The sequence below is a fragment of the Melitaea cinxia genome, chromosome 20 (genome assembly GCF_905220565.1).
Source record: "Melitaea cinxia chromosome 20, ilMelCinx1.1, whole genome shotgun sequence".
NCBI classification, from domain to species: domain Eukaryota; kingdom Metazoa; phylum Arthropoda; class Insecta; order Lepidoptera; family Nymphalidae; genus Melitaea; species Melitaea cinxia.
The window spans coordinates 13,633,364-13,659,008 of NC_059413.1; the positions used below are offsets into that span (position 1 = coordinate 13,633,364).

The window sequence follows — 25,645 nt, forward strand, 5'->3', positions numbered from 1 at the left end:
TACAACCTTTTGATTACAAACTGGCAAAGTTTACAACTATCGTAAGATTAAGCGTCCATTCGTGTTGCGACAGTAGTACGGACATTGAGAATACTTAACATGAATAGTCTCTTGCGCGTCTTTCACAGTCTACGCTACTGTCTACTACTACTGCATTTATACTGAAATAAACTTTAGTTTACAATATGTATTATAAAATTCGTATATATAAATGGTAAAATTATTGATTTAGGCCCGGTTCCATATTATTCGATCACGAGTCGAAAACGAACAGTGTTTTTAAATATAGGAACGGGGCTTTAAACGTCACCAAAACAACGGTAAATAATGTCGAAACAACTATAAAATATTTCGCTACATCTATAATACTAGGAAATGCGAGAAAATATTTTTGTTCAATTATAACTATTTTGGCATCGGTATTTATTTATAAATAATATACAACATTAAGCGTTGTATAACGTATTTTATACTATAATAAACGAGATTTTGACATTTGAAAACACGTGATGGCGGATCACGACGTGACGTCATTATGCTACAAATAATAACGATTTAAAAGCGCTAATTTCGGATCTAATCATGTATATCCCGTTTCAAGGGCCAGTATAATTGGCACAAACTGATATTGTGCAGACTGGCATCTGATTATACTTATATTGCTTTAAATTGAATATGGCTCGGCATATGTCGATATTAAAAAGCGTACGAAAGCGTTGTATAACAATAATTCAACATTTGTATATCATCTAGTTTTTGTTTAACTTGGCAAGAGTAAATACAATGATTAAGTCCGTACCGAACTTTTGTTCAGGCTCTGTCAGCTGTCATGGTATATATTAAGTATATATTTTAAGCTGCTTCTAATAATGAGTCTAAATATTTTTACTATTTTCAAAATTAAATTAAGACAGTTATCTCAACCACCTCAGTCACCTTCGTGTCTTCTCCATTCTATGTGACATTAGCGCAATCAACCGCGCTACACGACTTAATTGAAAGTCATTATATTATACTAATCAATTTTAAGTTTTTTTTTGACCATCTTAATTTTGTAATGACTTTCAATATAATTATAAAACGTATTATTTTATTTAATATGACAGTTGACAAAAACCTAATTTCTTTATAATTATGATAAAGTTCTTGTCTTGGACTCTATCGCTAATATTGGTGCGTCACCAGTGACTAACTTAAGATTTTAATTAATATTGTGCAATAACACGTAAAAATGTAATAAAGGCAAAGAGGACGTTACTAAGACACTATTTATATTAAATAACAGATTACAAAGCGACAGTATCTAATAAATTATTTCGACGTCAAGTTAACCACTGGAACTGCACCGACATATTGCAATTAAGGCTAATTCTCGCAAGAATTGTGGTTTACTTACAACAGTAGTCAACATATTGTCGTGTGTTTATAACAAATTAAGCTCTCGTGTTCCGTTTGATAATTAGCATATATTGCAATATGGCTAAATAAACTATTAACTATATGGCCCTTTCGAGAGGTGAATTTTCGTCCGCCTCTACCTTAGACTTATCCTTGACCGTCTGCCCCAGCTCCTTGCTTATCCTCAAGTTGGCCAGCTTCACGTAATTACTGCGAGATATGCCGATCTCACGACGTTTCGGTGTATCCTTGACGTCTCGAACTTTTCCTTTGTCGATGCTCATCTTATCTCTCTTCTCGACGAGCGGTGCCAGCGCGGGTACATTGCTCTGTGAGTTGCGATTCATCTGAGTCAGCTTCTTCTCCACTGGGTTGGTTTTCAGCCTACTCCGATCGCCGTTAAATTTATCCTGTGTCTTTGGCTCGTACCTGCGGTCTCGGTAGCTGAACCTACCGATGACATCTGCCTTTTCGGAGGTCAAGTGTCGCCTAAATATTGGCGTCATCGGTTTTCCCATGCTAGCTAGCTTTAGATCGCTCTTGAGGACGTCCTGGCTCAGATTCGGTTTTTTTTCGTCCTCAGCTGGCCTCACCCGGTGAGTGGACCTCGCGATACCGGGGGAAGTCGGTCGCTGAATAAAAAACTTACTTCTAGATCTGTCATCCTTGGACTCATCCGTCTCCTGCTTCCTCACCACCTCGGCAGAGTTGGGTTTGAACAGCCTGCTGAGTTTGGGTGATAAGATTTTCTTTGCAAAAAACGTAGTCTTTTCCGCAGGTTTGGGCGCGTCTGAACATTTCGAAATATTTTCGACGGCTTTGGTCATTGAGGGCGTCTTCGTTAAGTAGTCGATGTTGAACCTTTTGCAGTCCTCTCTGTCTATGTTTCTCTCTTTGTGTCTCAGAGTGACGTCGGTGACGTCGTAACTCGCTTTCTGTGATAGAAGATTTCCCCCCTTTCTGACGATATCCACGAGGCTTATTTTCGACTCCGTTGAGTCCACGAACGAGTCATCATCCGACGAATCGGAATCGTCTCGATCCTCGCAGTGTCCGGGAAAGCTCTGATGTCGACAGAAAGGGAAGCCGGTGTCCGTCTCGTGTTTGGAGCTGGTCTCCAGACCCTCGACGGACTGGTTGCGGAGGAAACACGGCAGGTGGGTGTCCTCGTGCAATTTTCTCGTTTTATGGTCGGCGAGAAGATCGTTAAGGTTTGCGTCGGGACTACTTCGCTTGAGCGGTGGCGGTTCCAGCCACTCGGATATGTCGTCCACCTGGAAGTAAGTCGTGCAATTTTTTTAGTAATTTAATAATAAAATATTGTCTGAAGGAGTAATTGAGGAGTTTTTTTGTCGATTTTTCTCTGCAGGGCCTAAATTCCGAAACCGGGGGTAGTTTCGCTTTTGACTATAATGAACTAATTAAACCTAATAATTTGTCTAATTTGTAAAATGAATATTTTTTTTTAATATAATAAAAAGAAAATTTCTGAAAAATGGCGCCAACCGTAGAATTTTTTTTTCTTCACCCATTCTGGTAGGCAAAGGGAACTATCTTCAGTAGAAGTTTTTAATTGATATGAAATGAAAATGAAATTTAATGAGATTAAATGAAATAAAACCTAACCAAACTCATTCAATCAAATCATTAAATCTGATATTGAAACAAATTAGTAGCTTCTTTTTAGAAATATACGTATTTGCATGAATCATAAAAACTTCTATGAATTTTTTAGTAAAAACTTCATGGTTGGTTTTTCTTTTTAATAGACATTATTTTGACAGTTGGGAAAGAGAACGCACGAGTTCGGAAAAGGTAAAAAAAAGCAACGAGTATGTAATAGCCCACATCCCGAACGCTGTACGTTCCTTCAATACGCCACTTTTTGAGCAACTGTATTAAAAATGAATTTTTGATTTTGAATCTACAATAACATCGAGATTTTGTCGAGTGTAGGCTGGGTGCTGTGTGGCTTCGGCACTAAAGAATTTAGCCACCCCCTCTCTTCCCGTGGGTGTCGTAAGAGGCGACTAAGGGATAACAAGGTTCCACAACCGCCTTGGAACTTAAGAAGCCGACCGATGGCGGGATAACCATCCAACTGCTGGCTTTGAAATACACAGGCCGAAGACGGGCAGCAGCGTCTTCGGTGCGACAAAGCCAGTACTGCGGTCACCGACCCGCCTGCCCAGCGTGGTGACTATGGGCAAAACACATGAGTTCACGCTATTTTTGGCGTAAACTTGTGGAGGCCTATGTCCAGCAGTGGACTGTATAGGCTGTAATGATGAGGCTGGGTGCGGAGGACGACCTTGGTGACGTCGAGGCGGTCGCCGCGCGCGCGCACGATGTAGCCCGGCGCCAGCGCCAGCGCGCTGCGGCTGAGGCGCGGCGCGGCGGCGCGCGGGCCCGCCAGCGCGCCCGCCGACACGCACTTGCCCAGCCGGCACGGCGCCGCGCGCGGGCTCTGCGAGCGACAACCGCCGAGTTATTACATAAGAATAATTGTAAACATTTTTGAATATCATATCAAAAATTGACCGCTCCAGCGGGATTCGAACCCGCGTCTCCTTACTATATAATTATATATATCTCTCACGGTCTGTTTTGGACTCACCATCGAAATAGAGAAAATAAGCTTTAGTTCGTAATTCGAATGCAATGTTGAAAATAATACGCCTCAATACTTGAAAATTAAAATTTAAATAAAAAAAGGCATGGGCACTCAAGAGCCTATGGATGTTAAAATTTAAATTAAAAAAAAAACCCGCGTCTCCGACTGACCGTGTCGGCGCTCTAGCCAATTAAGCTATGGAACGAACTAAGAATAATTGTGTTTGCTCGCAAACGAAAAAAAAAAACCGACTTCAATTACATCGACGAGTAACGTAGGGAGACGAAAAAATAGTCAAGTAACTACGCGTTATCAAAGATTACTCAAAAAGTAGTTATCAGATCTCGATAAAATTTATATGTGACCACATGACAAACATCAGCTTTCGATTAAATTAAAAATTATTAAAATCGGTACACCCAGTAAAAAAATAATGCGGATTTTCGAGAATTTCCCTCGATTTCTCTGGGATTCCATGACCAGATCCTGGATTTCTGATCATGGTACCAAACTAGGGATATCTCCTTTCTAACAAAAAAAAAATCATCAAAATCGGTACATCCAGTAGAAAGTTATGCGGTATAATACAACGTAGGTCGATGAAAAAAGCGTCAAGTAAAAACACATTATTAGATATAACTCAAAAAGTAGTTGTTAAACCTCAAATAAATTTAAATAGAACCAATTGAGACACACCACCTTTCAATTAAAAAAAAAAAATTGTCGAAATCAGTCCACACAGTCAAAAGTTCTGATATAACACACATAAAAAAAAAATACAATCGAATTGAGAACCTCCTCCTTTTTCGGAAGTCGGTTAAATAGTCTCGAAATCGGTAAGGAACACAGTTCAAATTAAGAGGTACCGCAAAGGATACGGTACCTATTTTTCGGAGTCGATAAAAGATATACACACCTCTTAAAGATATCCATACACACCTCTTAAAGATATCCATACACACCTCTTAAAGATATCCATACACACCTCTTAAAGATATCCATACACACCTCTTAAAGATATCCATACACACCTCGTGGGGCAGGTCGGGCAGGGCGGGCGGGTCGGCGCGCCGGCGGCCGGCCGCGTACCGCCGGATGTCGGCCAGCAGCGCGCGCGGCTCCGCACCCCGCGCCAGCTGCGCCTCCAGCGCCTCCAGCCACAGCTCCATCACGTCGAAGGGCGGCCTGCGGGGGGGGGCGTCAGGGCGGCGGTATGGGCACGGGTGTGCGTGTACGTGTACATATGCGGGTGCGTGTGCAAGGGCGGGGGCGTCAGGGCGGCGGTATCGGGACGGGTGAGTGTGTGTGTGTACGTGTACATATGCGAGTGCGTATAAATGTTGTGTGAGGTGGCACCTGGCGTCGGGGTCGAGGTCGCAGGCGAGGAAGGCGAGGCGGTAGAAGGGCTCGGGGCAGGTCGCGCAGAAGGCCTCCTGGAAGGCGCGCTCGTTGAGCCCGAAATCCCCGCGCCGCGGCATGTAGTCCGGGTCCGCTGACACACGCCCTATTATCTGCGGAAAATAGCCACGATTAAGTCCTTCACACGAACTAATGAAATCCCTACAGAAAAGGAAACAAAACAAAATTAATCTGATATTAACAGATAATAATACCTTTGATAGCCATATTTACCTCACAAAGTATGATGCCAAAAGAGAACACGTCAACCTTCTCGTCGTACACTTTTCCGTTCATCATCTCCGGTGCCATCCAATACGGATTGCCAACAACCTATCGATAAAAAAATCCTTTTTAAGTATAAACTAAACATTTATAAATAATTCTATCAAAACCAAAAGTTAGGTTCCAGATAGGATTAGATGTTAAGATAGATGTGTATATGTGTGTGTGCGTAGCGTGTGTAAATGATTGTGTTTTGATTGTCATTCATATGTAATACTTGCAGTGTATCGTTTTCGGCGAAGAGAAGCGTTGGGCAAGGAATTACTCGCGGTTCTCTGTACGATACGCGCTAAGCCGAAGTCCGCTACTACTACCGTTAATTCCTTCAACAATAATAAACCACATCAATTATAATTATCGATATGAGAAAATTTTGAAAAAAAAAACACTCATTATAAGAGCCTCTGATTAATGGCGGAAATTTACAATTATTTATTTATTTATTAGGATTACCAACAGAAATTACAACAATAATAACAAAAGAATTATTTTACACAATTAATCAAAAGAAGTTTAATTGTATTTCTTTTTAAAGGTAATCACAACATGCAATAATCAAATAGCAAATATGAAATAAAAATATACATAAAAAAAAACAGCAAAAATTAGATTTAATTATTGAATTAGATCAGATTTAATTATTGAATTAGATTAGATTTAATACAGAATTAGATAAATTGATATAGATTTTTAAAAAGAAATATAATTATTTGACAATTTTATATATAAAAAGCTTCTCAAATACACGTCAATAACTGTATGAAAGTAACAAATTGGAATCAAAATAATATCAACAACTAAATTACTCTAGTAAACAATTAGCAATGAAGAAACTTAACTTACTTAACTTATTTAACTTATTAAACTTATTCTTGAATGAAACTGTTTTTTATTTAAAGAAGTCAATAAAACCCATAACATGCAAATTATGAGTCTCGGAAGCGAAGCTATAATAAAGTGAAAAGTCAGATATAGTCGAGCTGTCACCTCGCCGGGCCTGATGAGGCAGTTGTGCGAGTTGAGGTCGCGGTGGATGACGCTCCTCCGGTGCAGGTAGCCCACGCCCGCCGCCACGCCCCGCGCCAGGCGCGCGCGCGTGCCCCAGCCCAGCGCGCGCGAGCCGTCCTGCGGGCAGGGACTGGCGTTAGCGGGACCACTAGTGAGGTAGAGCACGGTGGCACACTCACACTTACACTCACACTCACACCCACACCCACACCCGCCTGCAGCAGAGCGTGCCGCCGGCCACGTACTCCGTGACAGGTGGAGCCGGCCCCGGTAGAGCACGGTGCCACTGTCACACTCACACCCACACCCGCGCCCACCTGAAGCAGCGCGCGCAGCGTGCCGCCGGCCACGTACTCCGTGACAGGTGGAGCCGGCCCCGGTAGAGCACGGTGCCACTGTCACACTCACACCCACACCCGCGCCCACCTGAAGCAGCGCGCGCAGCGTGCCGCCGGCCACGTACTCCGTGACAGGTGGAGCCGGCCCCGGTAGAGCACGGTGCCACTGTCACACTCACACCCACACCCGCGCCCACCTGAAGCAGCGCGCGCAGCGTGCCGCCGGCCACGTACTCCGTGACAGGTGGAGCCGGCCCCGGTAGAGCACGGTGCCACTGTCACACTCACACCCACACCCGCGCCCACCTGAAGCAGCGCGCGCAGCGTGCCGCCGGCCACGTACTCCGTGACAGGTGGAGCCGGCCCCGGTAGAGCACGGTGCCACTGTCACACTCACACCCACACCCGCGCCCACCTGAAGCAGCGCGCGCAGCGTGCCGCCGGCCACGTACTCCGTGACAGGTGGAGCCGGCCCCGGTAGAGCACGGTGCCACTGTCACACTCACACCCACACCCGCGCCCACCTGAAGCAGCGCGCGCAGCGTGCCGCCGGCCACGTACTCCGTGACAGGTGGAGCCGGCCCCGGTAGAGCACGGTGCCACTGTCACACTCACACCCACACCCGCGCCCACCTGAAGCAGCGCGCGCAGCGTGCCGCCGGCCACGTACTCCGTGACAGGTGGAGCCGGCCCCGGTAGAGCACGGTGCCACTGTCACACTCACACCCACACCCGCGCCCACCTGAAGCAGCGCGCGCAGCGTGCCGCCGGCCACGTACTCCGTGACAGGTGGAGCCGGCCCCGGTAGAGCACGGTGCCACTGTCACACTCACACCCACACCCGCGCCCACCTGAAGCAGCGCGCGCAGCGTGCCGCCGGCCACGTACTCCGTGACAGGTGGAGCCGGCCCCGGTAGAGCACGGTGCCACTGTCACACTCACACCCACACCCGCGCCCACCTGAAGCAGCGCGCGCAGCGTGCCGCCGGCCACGTACTCCGTGACAGGTGGAGCCGGCCCCGGTAGAGCACGGTGCCACTGTCACACTCACACCCACACCCGCGCCCACCTGAAGCAGCGCGCGCAGCGTGCCGCCGGCCACGTACTCCGTGACAGGTGGAGCCGGCCCCGGTAGAGCACGGTGCCACTGTCACACTCACACCCACACCCGCGCCCACCTGAAGCAGCGCGCGCAGCGTGCCGCCGGCCACGTACTCCGTGACAGGTGGAGCCGGCCCCGGTAGAGCACGGTGCCACTGTCACACTCACACCCACACCCGCGCCCACCTGAAGCAGCGCGCGCAGCGTGCCGCCGGCCACGTACTCCGTGACAGGTGGAGCCGGCCCCGGTAGAGCACGGTGCCACTGTCACACTCACACCCACACCCGCGCCCACCTGAAGCAGCGCGCGCAGCGTGCCGCCGGCCACGTACTCCGTGGCCAGGTGGAGGCGCCGGTCCCGGTAGAGCACGGTGCCACTGTCACACTCACACTCACACCCGCGCCCACCTGCAGCAGCGCGTGCAGCGTGCCGCCGGCCACGCACTCCGTGGCCAGGTGGAGGCGCCGGGCCCGGTAGAGCACGGTGCCACTGTCACACTCACACTCACACCCGCGCCCACCTGCAGCAGCGCGTGCAGCGTGCCGCCGGCCACGTACTCCGTGACCAGGTGCAGGCGCCGGTCCCGGTAGAGCACGGTGTCACACTCACACTTACACTTACACTTACACTCACACTCACACTCACACCCACTCCCACCTGCAGCAGCGCGTGCAGCGTGCCGCCGGCCACGTACTCCGTGACCAGGTGCAGGCGCCGGTCCCGGTAGAGCACGGTGTCACACTCACACTTACACTTACACTTACACTCACACTCACACTCACACCCACTCCCACCTGCAGCAGCGCGTGCAGCGTGCCGCCGGCCACGCACTCCGTGGCCAGGTGGAGGCGCCGGTCCCGGTAGAGCACGGTGCCACTGTCACACTCACACTCACACCCGCGCCCACCTGCAGCAGCGCGTGCAGCGTGCCGCCGGCCACGCACTCCGTGGCCAGGTGGAGGCGCCGGGCCCGGTAGAGCACGGTGCCACTGTCACACTCACACTCACACCCGCGCCCACCTGCAGCAGCGCGTGCAGCGTGCCGCCGGCCACGTACTCCGTGACCAGGTGCAGGCGCCGGTCCCGGTAGAGCACGGTGTCACACTCACACTTACACTTACACTTACACTCACACTCACACTCACACCCACTCCCACCTGCAGCAGCGCGTGCAGCGTGCCGCCGGCCACGCACTCCGTGGCCAGGTGGAGGCGCCGGTCCCGGTAGAGCACGGTGCCACTGTCACACTCACACTCACACCCGCGCCCACCTGCAGCAGCGCGTGCAGCGTGCCGCCGGCCACGCACTCCGTGGCCAGGTGGAGGCGCCGGTCCCGGTAGAGCACGGTGCCACTGTCACACTCACACTCACACCCGCGCCCACCTGCAGCAGCGCGTGCAGCGTGCCGCCGGCCACGCACTCCGTGGCCAGGTGGAGGCGCCGGTCCCGGTAGAGCACGGTGCCACTGTCACACTCACACTCACACCCGCGCCCACCTGCAGCAGCGCGTGCAGCGTGCCGCCGGCCACGTACTCCGTGACCAGGTGCAGGCGCCGGTCCCGGTAGAGCACGGTGTCACACTCACACTTACACTTACACTCACACTCACACTCACACCCACTCCCACCTGCAGCAGCGCGTGCAGCGTGCCGCCGGCCACGCACTCCGTGGCCAGGTGGAGGCGCCGGGCCCGGTAGAGCACGGTGTCACACTCACACTCACACCCACCTGCAGCAGCGCGTGCAGCGTGCCGCCGGCCACGTACTCGGTGACCAGGTGCAGGCGCCGGTCCCGGTAGAGCACGCCCACGAAGCGGAGCACGTTGCGGTGCCTCAGCGAGCGCAGCACGGCCACCTCCTTGAGGAAGTTCCGCTGCGCCTCCTCGTCCACGCGGTACAGCTGCTTCAGCACCATCACCTCGCCCGTGGCGCGGTGCGTCACTTTGTACACCTGCCCGAAGAACCCCATGCCGAGCAACTCTCCCTACGATCGGAAAAATTACAATTTATAGTAAGCGTACATTTGCCTAAATATATCCATAAATTAAAAACGTTATATCAGTGCACCAGTATTGTTAACAAAGAATAGATCAACTTCCAATAATCTAATTATATTGATAGAAGACCTTTCCACATTGATAGAATCAACAAATGATGGATACGATATCTATCGATTTCATTTAGGCTTTTGATAGATTAAACCATCACATCTCACGCCAAGAAATGAGATGACGAGTCCTTTTTAAATTAGTTGAGGTCTTATATCATGATCTCCCACAAGGTTCCCTTTTAGGATCTATTTTATTTAATACAGTTATAATTGATACGTTTAATGCTTTTATATAAGATTTTATTTAATTGAATATCTGAAAATATCTATACGTATTCGTAAATAGTAAATACTTTTAAACGTAGTACTTCTGCAAACAAAAAACAATCAGATAACGCTAACCTGCAAAAGATCAGAGGCACGAAAAACTTTCTGTCCGGACGCTGTCTCCGTTCGAAATGATCTTGCTCTGCTGAGATCTCCCAGTACACCATCAACCTCGTCTCCCTCCACTCTATTTGATGACAGATACATAAATTAAAGAAATGGTAGTGAGATTTGAACCAGAGATACTTGATTGATTGATCAGCAGAGAATGTAAAGAAATATGAGATTTCAAGTACTAAATTTATTTTTAAAAATTGTCTCCCTTAGCTATGAAGAGTAAAAGAAACCGACAAAACCTCCTCAATTTGGAAAATTTTGAGACTTTTTTTGTTTACATGAATTTAAATAACTTGGTGTTAAGATTCTATCATCTGGGACTTATTATTTCTTTTATTTATTATTTTCTTTCGTAGAACATCAGTTAGAGATTATCAGTACAGTACAGTACACTTATATTGTTTTCTTTTTAAATTTCGTAGTAAGCAAAGAGTAATGTCATATCCTCCCGTGACCACGGTTGCTGTAAAGTATCCGAAATGTTGGGCATCTAAAATCTTAAAAGTTGTTTCATTACAATGAGTGAAATTCGCGTAAACATAAGAAAACAATAAGCAAGAGATACTTACACATCTAATAATTTCGACATGCTACTACTCTTTTCCTTATCTCCTAGCAGAGGGGAGGAAGGGACCTGTCTCTTTTTAATCACTCTAACTTTCCCCCCGTCTTCCCCTTTTCTCTTAAACAGTCTTTCTCTTCTCACTCTGATGTCTTCGTTACTCTTCCCCTCATTGGAATGTAATTTGGGAATGTTTAATTTTAAGTCTTCTTTGAATATTTTCTTTTCGACAGGAGGTTCTTTTTCCATTTTAAGCCTGTCGTCTACCAAGTTTTTTTCTGTATCTGAAGTACCACGTTTAGCGTTTATTGTGTCTGGATTGTGTTCGATTGTTAACTAAAAAGAAGAAAGTAAAACCTTAATATACAAAAGTGTCCATCCACAAATATTTGTATTGGGTACTTTTAAGTTTTTTTTCTCTTCCACTATTCTTTTACTTCTTGAATCTAAGCTTAATTTCGGCTGAAAACTTTTTCAAGAAGAACCTACCTGTATTATTTCTGGTTTAGCCAAAACTCTTTCAATTTCAGATAAAGGTGTGTTCCGCACCGGCGTCCCGTTAACTTCCAAGACTTTGTCCCCGATGTGCAGTGTCAGCATACCGACGCTTGGGTCGATTCTAAATTTTAAATGACAGAATTCAAAAAAGATAAACTTTAATATAATACTACCTAAAACATTATTGCACTAATAAAAAAAAAACAACAACAACATGCTTAAAACATAGACAGAAAACGTAAAGAGACATGTTGGCGGTGTGTAACGAAATACACGAGTCCTTGACACAGAAAGCGTTGCAAAATAAAATAAAAGTGCTTACTGAATATTATACAAAATATTATAATAAATTAAACATTGCTAGCAAGTCTCATTAATTGAGTCTTGAAGCTTTGGGGTGAGTATGTGACTTTATTAGATGAGTTAAAATGATGGCCAGGGTTAGATATATTGAAAAAATATTTCAACACATTTTGCCAAAGGTTGATTAAACTATTGAGCGGTACATGCAAACACAAGGTTATTAATCATTCAAACGAAAAATGAAGAACAATTTTCTACCTCGAAGAAAAATTCGAAAAGCAAAGAAAATCCTCAAAATTACTATATATTTTCTATATAGAGCACAAGCGAGAAGGAGCAGAGAAATCAGACTAAAAATCAGGCAACGAAAACTTTATTCTCAATATCTAATACGTCAAAGATCATACACGTTGGAAGCAGGAATGATTTGGAAGAGGACAAGGTTTTTATGGATTTTCGTACTCGTTAATTTAGAAATAAGATTGAAAGTAATGAAGATTATCAATCGTGACGTTTTGGATGTACTTTATTTAAAATCGCCGTTAAGCTGGACTGTAGAGGTTGGAGTCGTACAATGTAGCTGCAATACAACCACATTACTAGTTTAGTGTATGAGAGAATAGAGGGTGGTTTAGGGGCAGGTCGGAGGGGGGGAGGAGGGTTCGAGAGGAAGGTCTAGAGGAGGTCCCGGGTGGGAAGGGCGCACCTCCGGCAGGCGAGATGCAGGCACACCCGCAGCGCGGCCCGCAGCAGCGCGCGCGCCGCGTCTCGCAGTTTATCTGCGCAACGCCCACTGCGGACACACGTCACCTCAAGCACTGCGCTCTACCCGACCGACTTCCGACTACGACTTACTACTATTTTTATATAAGAAACTGACTCGCACATATTATTATTTTCGGGTTAGCATAATCAAGGGTGATGGTGATGACTTTGGGTGATGTTTTAAGAAAAGTTTTGAAGTGTTAGTCTGCCTTTTCCCGTGAATTTGGTTTTACATTGTTGTTATCTACTTAACTGCCGCTTCGATTTCTATTAGCGGTTACCATTCGTTTTCGGCCGGTCTCAGTCTTGTAAAGTATTATAGATAGAATAGATATAGACTGATATTAGTCGCCAGCAGCGGGCAGGCGGGCCGGCGTCGTGGTGTACGTACTGGGTGACGACGAGCGCGCCCGCGGCGCCGGGCGAGAGCCGCAGCGCGTGCGGGGGCGCGCGCAGCACGCGGACGGCGTGCGCGTCGCGGCGGCCGCGCCGGGCCAGCTCCGCGTAGCACGCGCCGCTACATTTTGATTGTTATTCTTTAATCTCGGGGAAATTAACGAAAAACTCGGAAAATGGACTTACGTACAGATTAGGACATATTAATTAAATCTAATATTAAAAAATCTCAGGTCACAGTATTCGTTACCGAACTCCTCCGAAACAACTTGACTAATTTCATACTTTTTTTCTCATTTGGTATGTCGGATACACCTAGGTGATGATGATGTTCCTATTTATATGGCAGAACAACGTTTGCCGGGTCAGCTATAAAATATTATCTCATTATATTCATTGTTATTTCTACAAAGTACCGTAAATCGTGCTAATCGACACGGAATACAGACGAAAAAAAATGAGGAGCAAATAAAATGCGTGCTCAACGCGAAACTAGAACGCTCAATGACTACGCGGCGCCAAATCGCGTACAGACGACCTCGTAACTATCGGGCCTGAAGATGGTCAGTCACATTATTCAGAATCGTTAGAAGGTCCTATATTTCAGCTTTAAGAGCCATTTCACAAAAATCAGTAACAATCCGCGAAAATGTAATATTTTGACGTCGTTAATCTCAATGTTGGATGCAATAATGTAATTTATATTCTTGAAATATAATAGAGCAACCTTTGTTGTAGTCGATAGTCAGATCAGAATTTAGATTTATATTATGTGTATAAAATTATTAACCTTTTCATCAGCCTCCTCCCTGGGTAAACGGTCGTAATGTATACTTTGAAATCCTACTTTTCAATAAGCTCAACGTTGCAACCATTTTAAAAAAATATCGTAATATGTGGAATATAATTTTGTTGAGGACTATCACAGATTTTTATTCCATTTGTATCTCTATTAATCGATAAAAAAAATTTAAAGTTACGAATATTTTCCAAATAAGTACAATTTTAAAAGCGATATTTTTCTTAGAAAACTAAGAAATTTTAACGAACTATCTTCATCAAAGTAAACTCATATCATTAAGGAATACAAAAAAAAAAAAAAAATTAAAACATGTAATCATTTTTAATACATTTTATGTTAAATAATAAAAAGATAGTAGGTATATATTACCACCAGGACTGCCAGATGTACGATTTTAATCGTACTCATACGATTTTTATATTCCTATTACCTGGAAGCATTTCATAATTAAAAAACGCCATCCACCGGCAAGCATGAATTTAGGAGAACTACCCCAACTACCTAACGCGTGCCTAGATCTTTTACTTGAATGAAGTCTCTTTGAATAATCATATAAGAGCTGTATTTGTTTGCTTTCTGACAAAACTAATATATATAATATAGATATTTTCTCTTTCGGTAATAATTGCGACTTGAAAAAAAAAACACATTTTGAAATAAAAAACAGTTTGAAAGTTATAAAACACTGGCTCAATTTGCTTTAAATTTGTTATTTTTTCCCCATTACAGTGCAGATTATGAATGAGCATTCAGCGAAGTTTATTTAATCAAAACCAAACTTAGAAACAGTTTATCCAATGATACACGTAAGGGCAAATTATTAGCTAAGCAATTAATTAAGAAGAAACAAAAATTTTACGAAGTTTAACCCAACAAATTCTTTTATTAAAAAATATGACCACAGAAAATTTTGTATGAGTGTAACAAATAGTTTTATTACATTTATTTTCTAAAACTAAATGAATATGATCAAGATGGTCTTTTGGTTGTCACACTATACTTACTAGCACAAAGATCGCGCGGCTCCTACGACTCGCGCGATGCGACCAAATTTACCTAAACTTGCAGAGCGTAAAATTGTGAAATGGCTCTTAAGCGAGGATGATCAACGTGCGCGACGTGCGTTTCGTAGCATACAATAAGTATATATAACAGTACAATTACCTATACTTTTATAAAAAAGATATGCTAAACTTAACACTCATACATTAATATTCCATGCTTATATGATATCACTCACCAGTAGAGCTTGGAGCGTTCGAGCAGTGCGTAGGGCTCCGTGTCCTCCAGTGGAGCGCCACATGCTTCGCACGAAAAACACTCCGGGTGGAAGCGGTGCTCGCCCGCCGCCATCACAGGCCCAGTTATTACCTGACAATGAACGACACATAGTACACAGGAGTCTGTCTCTCTGTTTCCACTAATTTCTACTAAACTGATTCGATGAGGATTTCCATTCGAAATAAAAACCATTTAAACCGTTTTTAGAAGATCCGCCCAAAAATTGGAATGGGCATCAGATTGGTCATCTTCATTTTCACGTTGACAAAGACAGTGACTGCAACTTGTTTATAATCGACATTTAATTACCCCACATTACTTTTAAAATTATGATTATAATATTAATTTAATATATTACAATAAATTATTAATTTTATATATTAAAAACTTAAATACTTGCCTCTGGCTGTGCGTTACTCTCACAAAATGAAACATACGGGAAGCCCCCAGTCTTAACTAATCAAACTATAAATTAAATATCATTCGAAGTCTTGTTTGAATACTATTATAGTAAAAATAATCGGTTAAAATAATATTACGTTGGACATCAACATTTTTGATGTACGGATATAGCAAAATAACGCGAGAACCACTAGACGAAATAAGCTGCTTTTTTTTCATTATGTCAGGAAACTATTAGCTAAGAAACCTATTGAATATGGAGACTGAAAAATTCTTCAATTTTTCACAATAAAAATTATTACGTGCCTATTATAATAATATAGAATCAGAGCCATCTGTCGAACCAAATTAACTAATCGAACTTATTACCGTTGTATGGTCGATCACGCTGCTAGGTATAAGGTGCAAATAATAGTTTGAAAGAAGTGCGTGGAGGCGTGCAGTTATGGATTTTTGATTACATTATAAAATGAAATATTATTTCATTAATTCATCCATTCTAATTTCCAACAATACAAAATACCGCGAATGATTTAGCCGATGTCACGATAGTGTGGAGACACTTACCTGACCACATTGCTGACAGTTATCGCCATATCTCGCCCAGTAGTCTGTTTGACAGAACAGCATACCACTCTTCTCGAAGTACCACGTCGTCAGCTGGTCGTCGCATTCTGAGCACCTGGAGAGAGAGTTATTTAAATTCTTGTGATTGTTCTCTAGATACTTGAATTATTCCTTTTTTTGTCAAACACTGGCTTTTAAATAATATTATATTATTTTAAAAAAAGTAAGTGTGGAGTTTCTTGCCTTTTCTTCTTTGTTAATCTCCATTCCGAATCTGAGGTAGCTTCACTCTTAAAAATAGTAACCAGCAAGATTTATTTATTTATTTGTTTCCAAAAATATACTACCATTACAGGCTTATTACCTAATGCGATAGTACATATAATACTTAAATATTGTAACCAAAAGATGGTTAGGGTAGCATCAAAATATCATTGCTGACCCCACCTACAACTCTTCATTCGAGCTCTGAGACCAGTAATATTCAGTTATATTTGTTGTGGCTGAGATTTTTTATTGCTATATTCTACCTCAATGAAAAGCCTGCCTCTTGTTACAGACTAATTACTTTATATATTCTCTCATTGTATTTATCTTACAACTTCGTAGCTTTTTTTCACAATACGCGTAAGAATTCGTCTTTAAGTAGAAAAAAACTTGTGACATACACACATGTAAACTACAATCAAAAAAAATTTCACCAACTCTTCATACACCATAAAACCATAAAATCTCAACAGTCATAAGTTCATATTAAACTTTCATTAATAAAGCAAAATTGCTTTCCCTTAAAATTAAAATCCAGTAAAAATTAAAAAAAAATCTTATTCAAAAAAATTCTTATTTTGATATTGCAATTTTCAATTAAAAAATATTTTTTAAAAAATAATTAATTCAGGATTCAGTCAGTTCAGGATTATTTTAGGCAACACATTTTTAATATATTATCAAATATACTAACTTTATTGTAAAGTATGTTTCATTCTATTATCAGCTCGGTGAAGATCGACTTAGCTTCGGATCTTAGACCGATAATTTTGTTTGCTTGTAAACGAAAAATAAAACCGACTTCAATTACATCGACCAGAAATACAACGTAGGTAGACGAAGCAATAGTCAAGTAAATATGCATTAGTAGAAGTAACTCAAAAAGTACTCGTCAAATCTACATCAAATTTAAATGAGACCACATGACAGGCACCGGCTTTCGATTAAAAAAGAATAATCATAATTGGTACATCCAGTAAAAAGTTATGAGTTAACACAAACAAAATACAGTTGAATTGAGAACCTCTTCTCTATTTTGAAGCCGGATAAAAATTCATGTGTATCACAAGCACGTTAGAGCGAAATAACGCGGAACGTTTAGTGTTGAGTTAATCGTGTAATCCATAAGCGTCTACAAGATCGATCTTTTTAAGACGGGAAATAAAGAGTATCAACGTTCATTGACCTCATTTCGTATTTGCACAGGACATTACTCTAACCCACTTCGAGCCAGACACTATTAGACTAGACTAGACGTTATTTAACTAGCTGGTCTGGCAGGATTTGTCTGGCGCTAGATCTCGGAAAGCCAAAAAACTTATGATTTAATACAGACTTGTTTGGCACAAGCATTCATTAATGAAAGCGATCTAACATATTTTCCCTAGTGGACCCGCAACGATTCTAATACCGCATATAAATTCACCCCATTGCCGCGGCAACGAGCAGGGACATGAGCAATAAATTGGGAAAACCAATAACGCAATAATGTAAGCGGGTCATTTCCATTGACGTTGCCGTCCGCATTGCCCGGCCATCATCCATATGACGGTTTTTCTTTCGGGCATCAAAGCGCGGCAATGCAAGTGGCAATGCGAGCGGCGACGTGTGTCTACTACATGTAGCTCTCTCGTTGAGTCGCAAGCGAACGTCTATGTTATACGTTTTTTTTAACAATTTAAATTATTAACTAAATTCATAACGTAGAGCGCTGACGCCGCGATACTTTCCACGTTACCCATTGCCCATAGTCCCACTGGAAACACATGTGAGGCGGCAATGTAAACACTCATTTCCGTTGACGTCTCCACAGTAATATTTGGGGAATGTACATGGATATATACGACAAAGCAAGCGGCAACGGAAATGGCTAAATGTGAACGCGGTATAACATGCAAGTGTCATTGAGCAACAGAAACCACTGTCTGATGGATCTGTCTGACCATTCTGCCACTTTTTAAAAATAAAATGTCACGTAACCCACAATAAAATCGTTTCTCACCTAAAGCAGTCCTTATGCCACTCTTGTCCGAGCGCCGACACGTAGTCCTCATCGCCGATGTCGTTCAAACAATACCCACAACAGATGATTTCTGCAAACAAATAGTTTTAAACATGTAGAAAATATATCCAGTTTTAAAATAACTTTATTTGGAATTTCAAATGATGATCATGTAACGCGTGATTCAAACTAATTCAAATCGTTCTCATTTAAGACATAACTTGTGTGGTTACGGCTTTAAATAATATACCTACCCCTCATCCCGTGGGTGTCGTAAGAGGCGACTAAGGGATAACACATTTCCACTACCACCTTGGAACTTAAAAAAGCTTAACAACTGCTGGCTTTCAAATACACAGGCCGAAGACGGGCAGCAGCGTCTTCGACAAAGCCAGCCGAGCGTGGTGACTATGGGCAAAACACATGAAGCGTTCACGCCATTTTTAGCGCGAACTTGTGGAGGCCTATGTCCAGCAGTGGACTGCGATAGGCTGAAGTGAATTGATTTTGTATTCCAACGAAATGATAATGATGAAAAAAATGAAAATATGATGAATAAATTCTATTGCTTAAAGACACACCTAATATTTCGAAGTAAGAAGTAGATAATAGCATCTAGAGAGACAATTACATTTAATTTACAACCAAACTTTGTTATGTCTTGTACAATGAATTTGCTATTAATAGTAAAATTACAATTGTTTTCTTCTCTCTTGCAGTATGCCCCGCGGAAACTTCATTTCTCATGATCGTGAGTTGATTGAAAGAGATCTCTTTTAAAGATAAGTGGTAGTAATTAAGTCACCACTGTGAACTTTTTTAAAGTACAATTAAGAATGCTATTTAAAAAAAAAATTGGTTGTCTGTAAATTCAGTTCACGGACGATAGTTTTACGTGATAATGTCATAAAGAAACTTTTACGAAAAATTGCATACTTTTATGAATTGAATTGATTTATTATCACTGAATCATTTCGAACAGCTAATAGCTCTAACGTCACGCGAGAAGAGAGATAAATGTGTTTAAAGCCAACACGTTTGCCGATCATGCCTCTCTATCGCTTGTTCCACGCTCTCGTTTGCAAGCTCAGGCTCAGGCGAAACGTGACACTTTTTCGGACGTGTGTGTGATGTGTTTTGCCCATAGTCACCACGCTGGGCAGGCGGGTTGGTGACCGCAGTACTGGCTTTGTCGCACCGAAGACGCTGCTGCCCGTCTTCGGCCAGCAAAAAGCCAGCAGTTGGATGGTTATCCCGCCATCGGTCGGCTTCTTAAGTTCCAAGATGGTTGTGGAACCTTGTTATCCCTTAGTCGCCTCTTACGACACCCACAAGATTTAGAAGACGTTATCACGTCAAAAATATCTCCTGATACAAAACCTCCATCAATCATTACAGCCGACCTTATGGATATACATTTCAATAAATAAATTCTTGCACAAAATTCTCCCTTGTCAAATCAATAAAAAATTGGCTTCATCTTAGTAAAATCTTGGATACGCGCCTAAAAAACTCGTATGTATGACTATCATGTATAAGTATATAGGCTAACAGTCTACGATAACGTCTGCCTTTTTTGGGTTAGTTCTACCATTTTACTATTAAGTAAAACTTTTAAAATGAGTATCTGTCAAAATTGAATATGTATAATAAACAATAATTAATCAATAATATATAACAGGGTTTATGGACACGATGATATAGCACCTATGTTATATAGGTACATTACAAAATAACAGAAATTGCTATCTGACGATAAACATAACGAATAGAACTGTAAGGTTCATTTTAAAACTGTGTAAAGAACTTTGTCCCGGATAGACGGGTTCTAAGTCATGACGAGTACCGAAGTATCTTATATATCATTAGATATTTCATAGCCTCTATCGAGAGAATATATCGTTTTTAGAATCGTAATTAGTAGTTTAGATTCTTTATATTAGGGTGGCAAAAATCGAATTCATTTGTAAAAATATAGCCAATAATTTATCTGTGATTCGCTAGTCCATTCTTGATGCGTACGACCAAAGAATGGAACTCTCTACCAGCGTCTGTGTTTCTGGAAAACTATAACCTGGGGATCTTTAAGTCACGAGTGAATAGGTTACTTCTAGGTAAGCGTGCTCCATCTTAGACCGTATTTTCATTTTTCATCAGGTGAAATAGTGGTCAGACGCAAGCCTATCATTGCATAAAAAAAAATCTGTGAAATATTACAGGGCACTGTAAATCTTTTTGCGACCAGAGCACCTCCTTGTGGTGAATATAATAAAATTAATAAAATAAAATACTACATTTACGTCCTAACCGACAAAATCATTGAACGAAAAGACTCAATAAAATCCTTCTATTGTACCTGCAAAAAATGGAGCTCGAACCGTAGGCTATTGCGCTCACACAGCACCTATTATTTGGTACATAGGGTATGTAAGGTATCTGACACAGCCAATAAAACTTCCATCAACAGAAATGTGAGACATGTTTATAAGATTTGATAGTATCGATAAAGAATCTTCACATATATAAACGTCAATTAAGTCACCAATGTTGGGTTGCCTATAATCATACGCCCACTTCGAATAACAATGAAACTATTTTTCCGTGATTGTACTCGTAAACTATCCGTTAGTATTAGTATCCGTTAGTATTCATTAATGGACGCACCATGGCCCAAATCGGGACACGGTTCTTTGCATAATTATCTTTAGAAGTTTTTAATAGAACCTACAATACACTTTGGGTGTACCTCTGGGATCATTTTCGGTCTCCTGTTATTTATTATTGATATAAATAATACTATAAAAATTTATAAACATTTTTATATCATACATTACGCAATATTATTTCAAAAAGATCACAGTATGTTCTGTAAATACTGTCATATAAATTGCCAAAAGGTCCAAGAAGTATTGTGCTATAACTTCTAAAGTTCTAACCGTAGAACTAATTACATTAATAACAGATACTATTAATATCACAATACTATAAGAGACTGAGGTAAGAGGCATAAGAATGCAACAAGCTTACTTTTAACTCTAAAACCTACCACAATCTCGGTTTTGTACTTCTATATCTAATGATAATGTAAACGATTCTACACTTACACATTACTCGCAGTCATTTTGGCTTTAATTTAACGTCACGTAAATAAAATCACCGATATTTTTGTTGCTTAAACTATAGCTACTTAATTGAAGTTTTGTTTGTGTTTGCTCGCAAGCGAAAAAAAAACCGACTTCAATAACATCGACGACTAATACAACGTAGATCGACGAAAAAATAGTCAAGTAACAACGCATTATCAAAGATTACTCAAAAAGTAGTTATCAGATCTCGATGAAATTTAAATGTGACCACATGATAAACATCGGCTTTCGATTAAATTAAAAATCATTAAAATCGGTACACCTAATAAAAAGTTATTGCGGATTTTCAAGAAGTTCCCTCGATTTCTCTGGGATCCCATCATCAGATTCTGGTTTCCTTATCATGGTACTAAACTTGAGATATCTCCTTTACAACAAAAAAAGAATTATCAAAATCGGTACATCCAGTAGAAAGTTATGCGGTATAATACAACGTAGGTCGACGAAAAAAGCGTCAAGTAAAAACGCATTATTAGATATAGCTCGAAAAGTAGTTGTTAGATCTCAAATAAATTTAAATGAGACCAATTGGCACACACCACCTTTCGATTAAAAGAAAATTTGTCGAAATCGCTCCACCCAGTCAAAAGTTCTGATGTAACATACATAAAAAAAAAAAAACAACCAGTCGAATTGAGAACCTCCTCCTTTTTTGGAAGTCGGTTAAAAAAGAATATATCTAATATTTTGTCATTTATTGTGATTCGGTTACAGACTACCAGACAAAACGTTATCCTTATGGAATTTTCCCTATTGCATCACAAGTTTTTATTTTTATTTTTTCTTGTTGTGCCAGTTTTTTTTTTTCAGTAATTCAGATAGAACACAGACAGAACTTCAGTGATTAATAACAGACTGAATATTTGTGAGAAGATTCGCTTCTTCTACGTGACATTGGCGAAATCATCTGTGCTCATTTGGCACTACTGAAAGCCATTTTAACCTGAAGAGGAAGAAGATTCGCTTCGACGGGACGCAAAAGTTTTTCCTCTGCAAATTCTCAACTCAGATAGCTATTGTAGTGCGGAGCTGTAATAGATTCAGCCTACATGTAAAAAACATACGGCTGAAGTTAGACGAGTCTGCACACGTTTGAATAATACAAAATTGAATATTGCACTTCTAACATAATTGAAGCCATTAAATCCAAAGACTTCGAAACTGTTTTCCAACTTTAAGAATGGAATTTTTCAATGAAATATTAAAAGTAAGTGTTTATTTTTTTAACGTTTAAAAAAACACTACACTCCACTTCCAAGTTAGTTAAGAGGCATCCCGAACCCACAGGTTTTTGCCCAATTATACCCATTACCAATATTAATGATATCGAATAATACCAGTCGTTCTTTTAAAGCCATTTTTGCGCAAGGAGGAAAGTTACAAATATTATTTATTTCTATAACGAGCATATAAATGATACGTGATGTGAGTCAGACAAAATAAGTAGATGTTGATACACAGGTACCAGCGCGTTCGCTCACGTAGGCCTTTCTGGAGTATAGGACATTTCGTAATGGATTACATCATACATTAGAAAAATATACTACAAAACGTTGTTTTCTACAATAAATAGATTTTCAAAATGGCCGACGATCTTTATTTTTAGTGACGTCACGTAGTGGTTAGCAAATTAGTATTTACGCAAAAGAATGTAGAATCTTGCATTTATTTCGAAGAATTACACAATGCAATTAAGTTTTTATTAATTTTATTCAAATATGTATTTTCAAGCACGTAACATGTTTATTAATAGAAAAATTATCGAGGTCTGCTGTTCTGCGCGTAATACGATAAATAGATATTAATTCAGTCTTGAAAATTTCGTTCCCTGTATTATATAATAACAAACAAAATTTATTTTATTTTATATTTAGTATCAGCATTGCACCCGTGCAAAGCCGGGCGGGTCGCTAGTTTTTAAATATAAGAAAAGAAAAATTATAATCTACATGGTTTAAAAGAAATTTGAATCCAAAATTAATTTCTCGTACTTATATTTTTCAATATTTTTTTCTATTTAACTTATTTTGTATTTTATGTGCAGAGACAAACAATACAAAATAAGTGTTGCCGACAATGCCAACGAATAATCTCAACATGTAATCAAATCAACAGCAAGATCAGCTCTGAAGGTAACAATTAGGGGGCGTTCATAAAATACGTGAGATGTTTAAGGGGGGGAGGGGGTCCTCGGCAAATATCACGCAATTTTTTTTCTGATTGAAAAAAAAATATACTATTCTGGTCCATTTAATCCAGATTGTACATGCTTAAGATTTAATCTTAAGCGTAATCGTAATACGATTAAGATCATTCACTACTTCGTTCGAAAGAAAATAATTTCATTCATACTTCGACGTTATACATCTACTGACTGCCAAACCAATATATTTGTTATATACCAACGGTTTAGAGTGGCTAGATCAGAACGAAGTTGAAGGAGCAGATGATTTTACTGAAAATCATATGGACATGTTGGTTCCAATAGTCTCTCTTGAGACCGCGCATGATTCTCAATGGACTAAATTAGAGTAGATATTCTTTTTTTAATCACAGTAGTTACGATTTAAGTATTCTATTGTTAAATTTTTATTACACTTATAATTAAACTCTCAGCAATATTGATTACTAGTCTTAACTAGTCGTAAATAAAAACACGAAGCAATTTTTTTTTCTTTCTATAACAATCCAACGCATTTACGTAAGAAACCCACATCTTGAAAAGTCTCACGTGAGATTGGGGGTTGGGGGAGGGGCGAATGCTAGCGCGACCCCTCTCGCCCCACCCAGGCGGATGACTGCTAACACGTGGTGGTTTTTAGTCAGTAGGAGTCTGACATAACCCTCTGCCGCCCCCGCGCTGGAGGGTATCCATGATGGATTTTCCCCACGTAAAAAAAAGGGGGGTTGAATAAAATCTCACGACATCTCACAAGGGGGGGAGGGAGGGTCAGAAAATTTAAAAAAAATCTCACGTAATTTATGGACGCCTCCTTATTTATTGAAAAACTTATATCTGAATAATGTATATTATTTTTATTTATAAACGACACGTTGACGCAGCGCCCACGGCACTGGCTGTTGCGATATCTATCGCGGGTTGGATTCCCCCTCATTACGAACATTTGTATTGGCCATACGCATGTTTGTAGCGGTCTGGGCGTTTGTGTATATTGTGTTTCCGGACCCCCGAGACAGAACAAAATGCTACTGGGGGTTGTGAGGGTGAAGCTAGTTTTAAATGTTGATACACAATAAAAAAATTGACAATATGCATAGATGCATATATATTTTAGTTACATCTAATAAATATTATAGCTCTATATTTGACTCCAGTGAACCCCAGTTACAATGTGTCAGTTTTGATGCAACTCAAGGTGGAGTGTAAATGCTTAATCACTCTTCTTTCGAAGATCTATTTTTCGACATGAATATAACAAATTCTAAATACTTTAGCATTTTAATTATTTTTATTTTATTTATTTTCTATTTTCAACCCCTACATGACACGCAAAACGACCATCACTCTGTTGTTAAGTGCTCATTCCATGGCGAAAACCATAACAATATAGAAAGCATTTGGTAATTGAACTACAAAGTAATAACAAATTTTCTCCTTCGAGTTCGTCTCAAAGGAGAAATTTTGCTGTTTGCTAGTTTAAGAAATTTGCTTGTTAAAAAGTCTTGCTAATTTATTACTACTAATATAAATAATGAAATTTCAATCAGAGACATAAATGGTAAATATTGAACAATAATGTGTTGGCAGGCACGTTCGCGGCACAGGATTTCCTGTCGCTGTGGGTCTATGTTGGTCATTTGGTCATTAGGTTTTGTGTATTTTATTAATAACTTATAATATAATTATTGTGCATAAAAAATTTTCAACTACCACATTCAAAACTTTACAAACAAATAAATATAATCCACTATGTATTATTTAAATTAAATAATTATGCATATTTATCCATAACAATTTTTCTTTACCATTTTTATCTATTATAATTGTAATTGCTTC

General features: G+C 41.1%; 1 protein-coding gene across 1 annotated transcript; it reads right to left on the reverse strand.

The window, feature by feature from the left end:
* Positions 1-1,446: 1,446 nt before the first annotated feature.
* Positions 1,447-21,602, reverse strand: LOC123663301 (LIM domain kinase 1). Its single transcript, XM_045597990.1, has 17 exons — positions 21,593-21,602; positions 18,482-18,572; positions 16,213-16,327; positions 15,203-15,333; positions 13,156-13,281; positions 12,706-12,792; positions 11,688-11,817; positions 11,206-11,534; positions 10,595-10,706; positions 9,872-10,126; positions 6,683-6,820; positions 5,917-6,018; positions 5,645-5,743; positions 5,369-5,523; positions 5,044-5,197; positions 3,710-3,865; positions 1,447-2,672 (listed from the first exon to the last, which is right to left on the reverse strand). The coding sequence occupies exons 1-17, from the start codon at positions 21,600-21,602 to the stop codon at positions 1,497-1,499; spliced, it is 3,366 nt and encodes a 1,121-aa protein (XP_045453946.1). The 3' UTR covers positions 1,447-1,496.
* Positions 21,603-25,645: the final 4,043 nt, after the last annotated feature.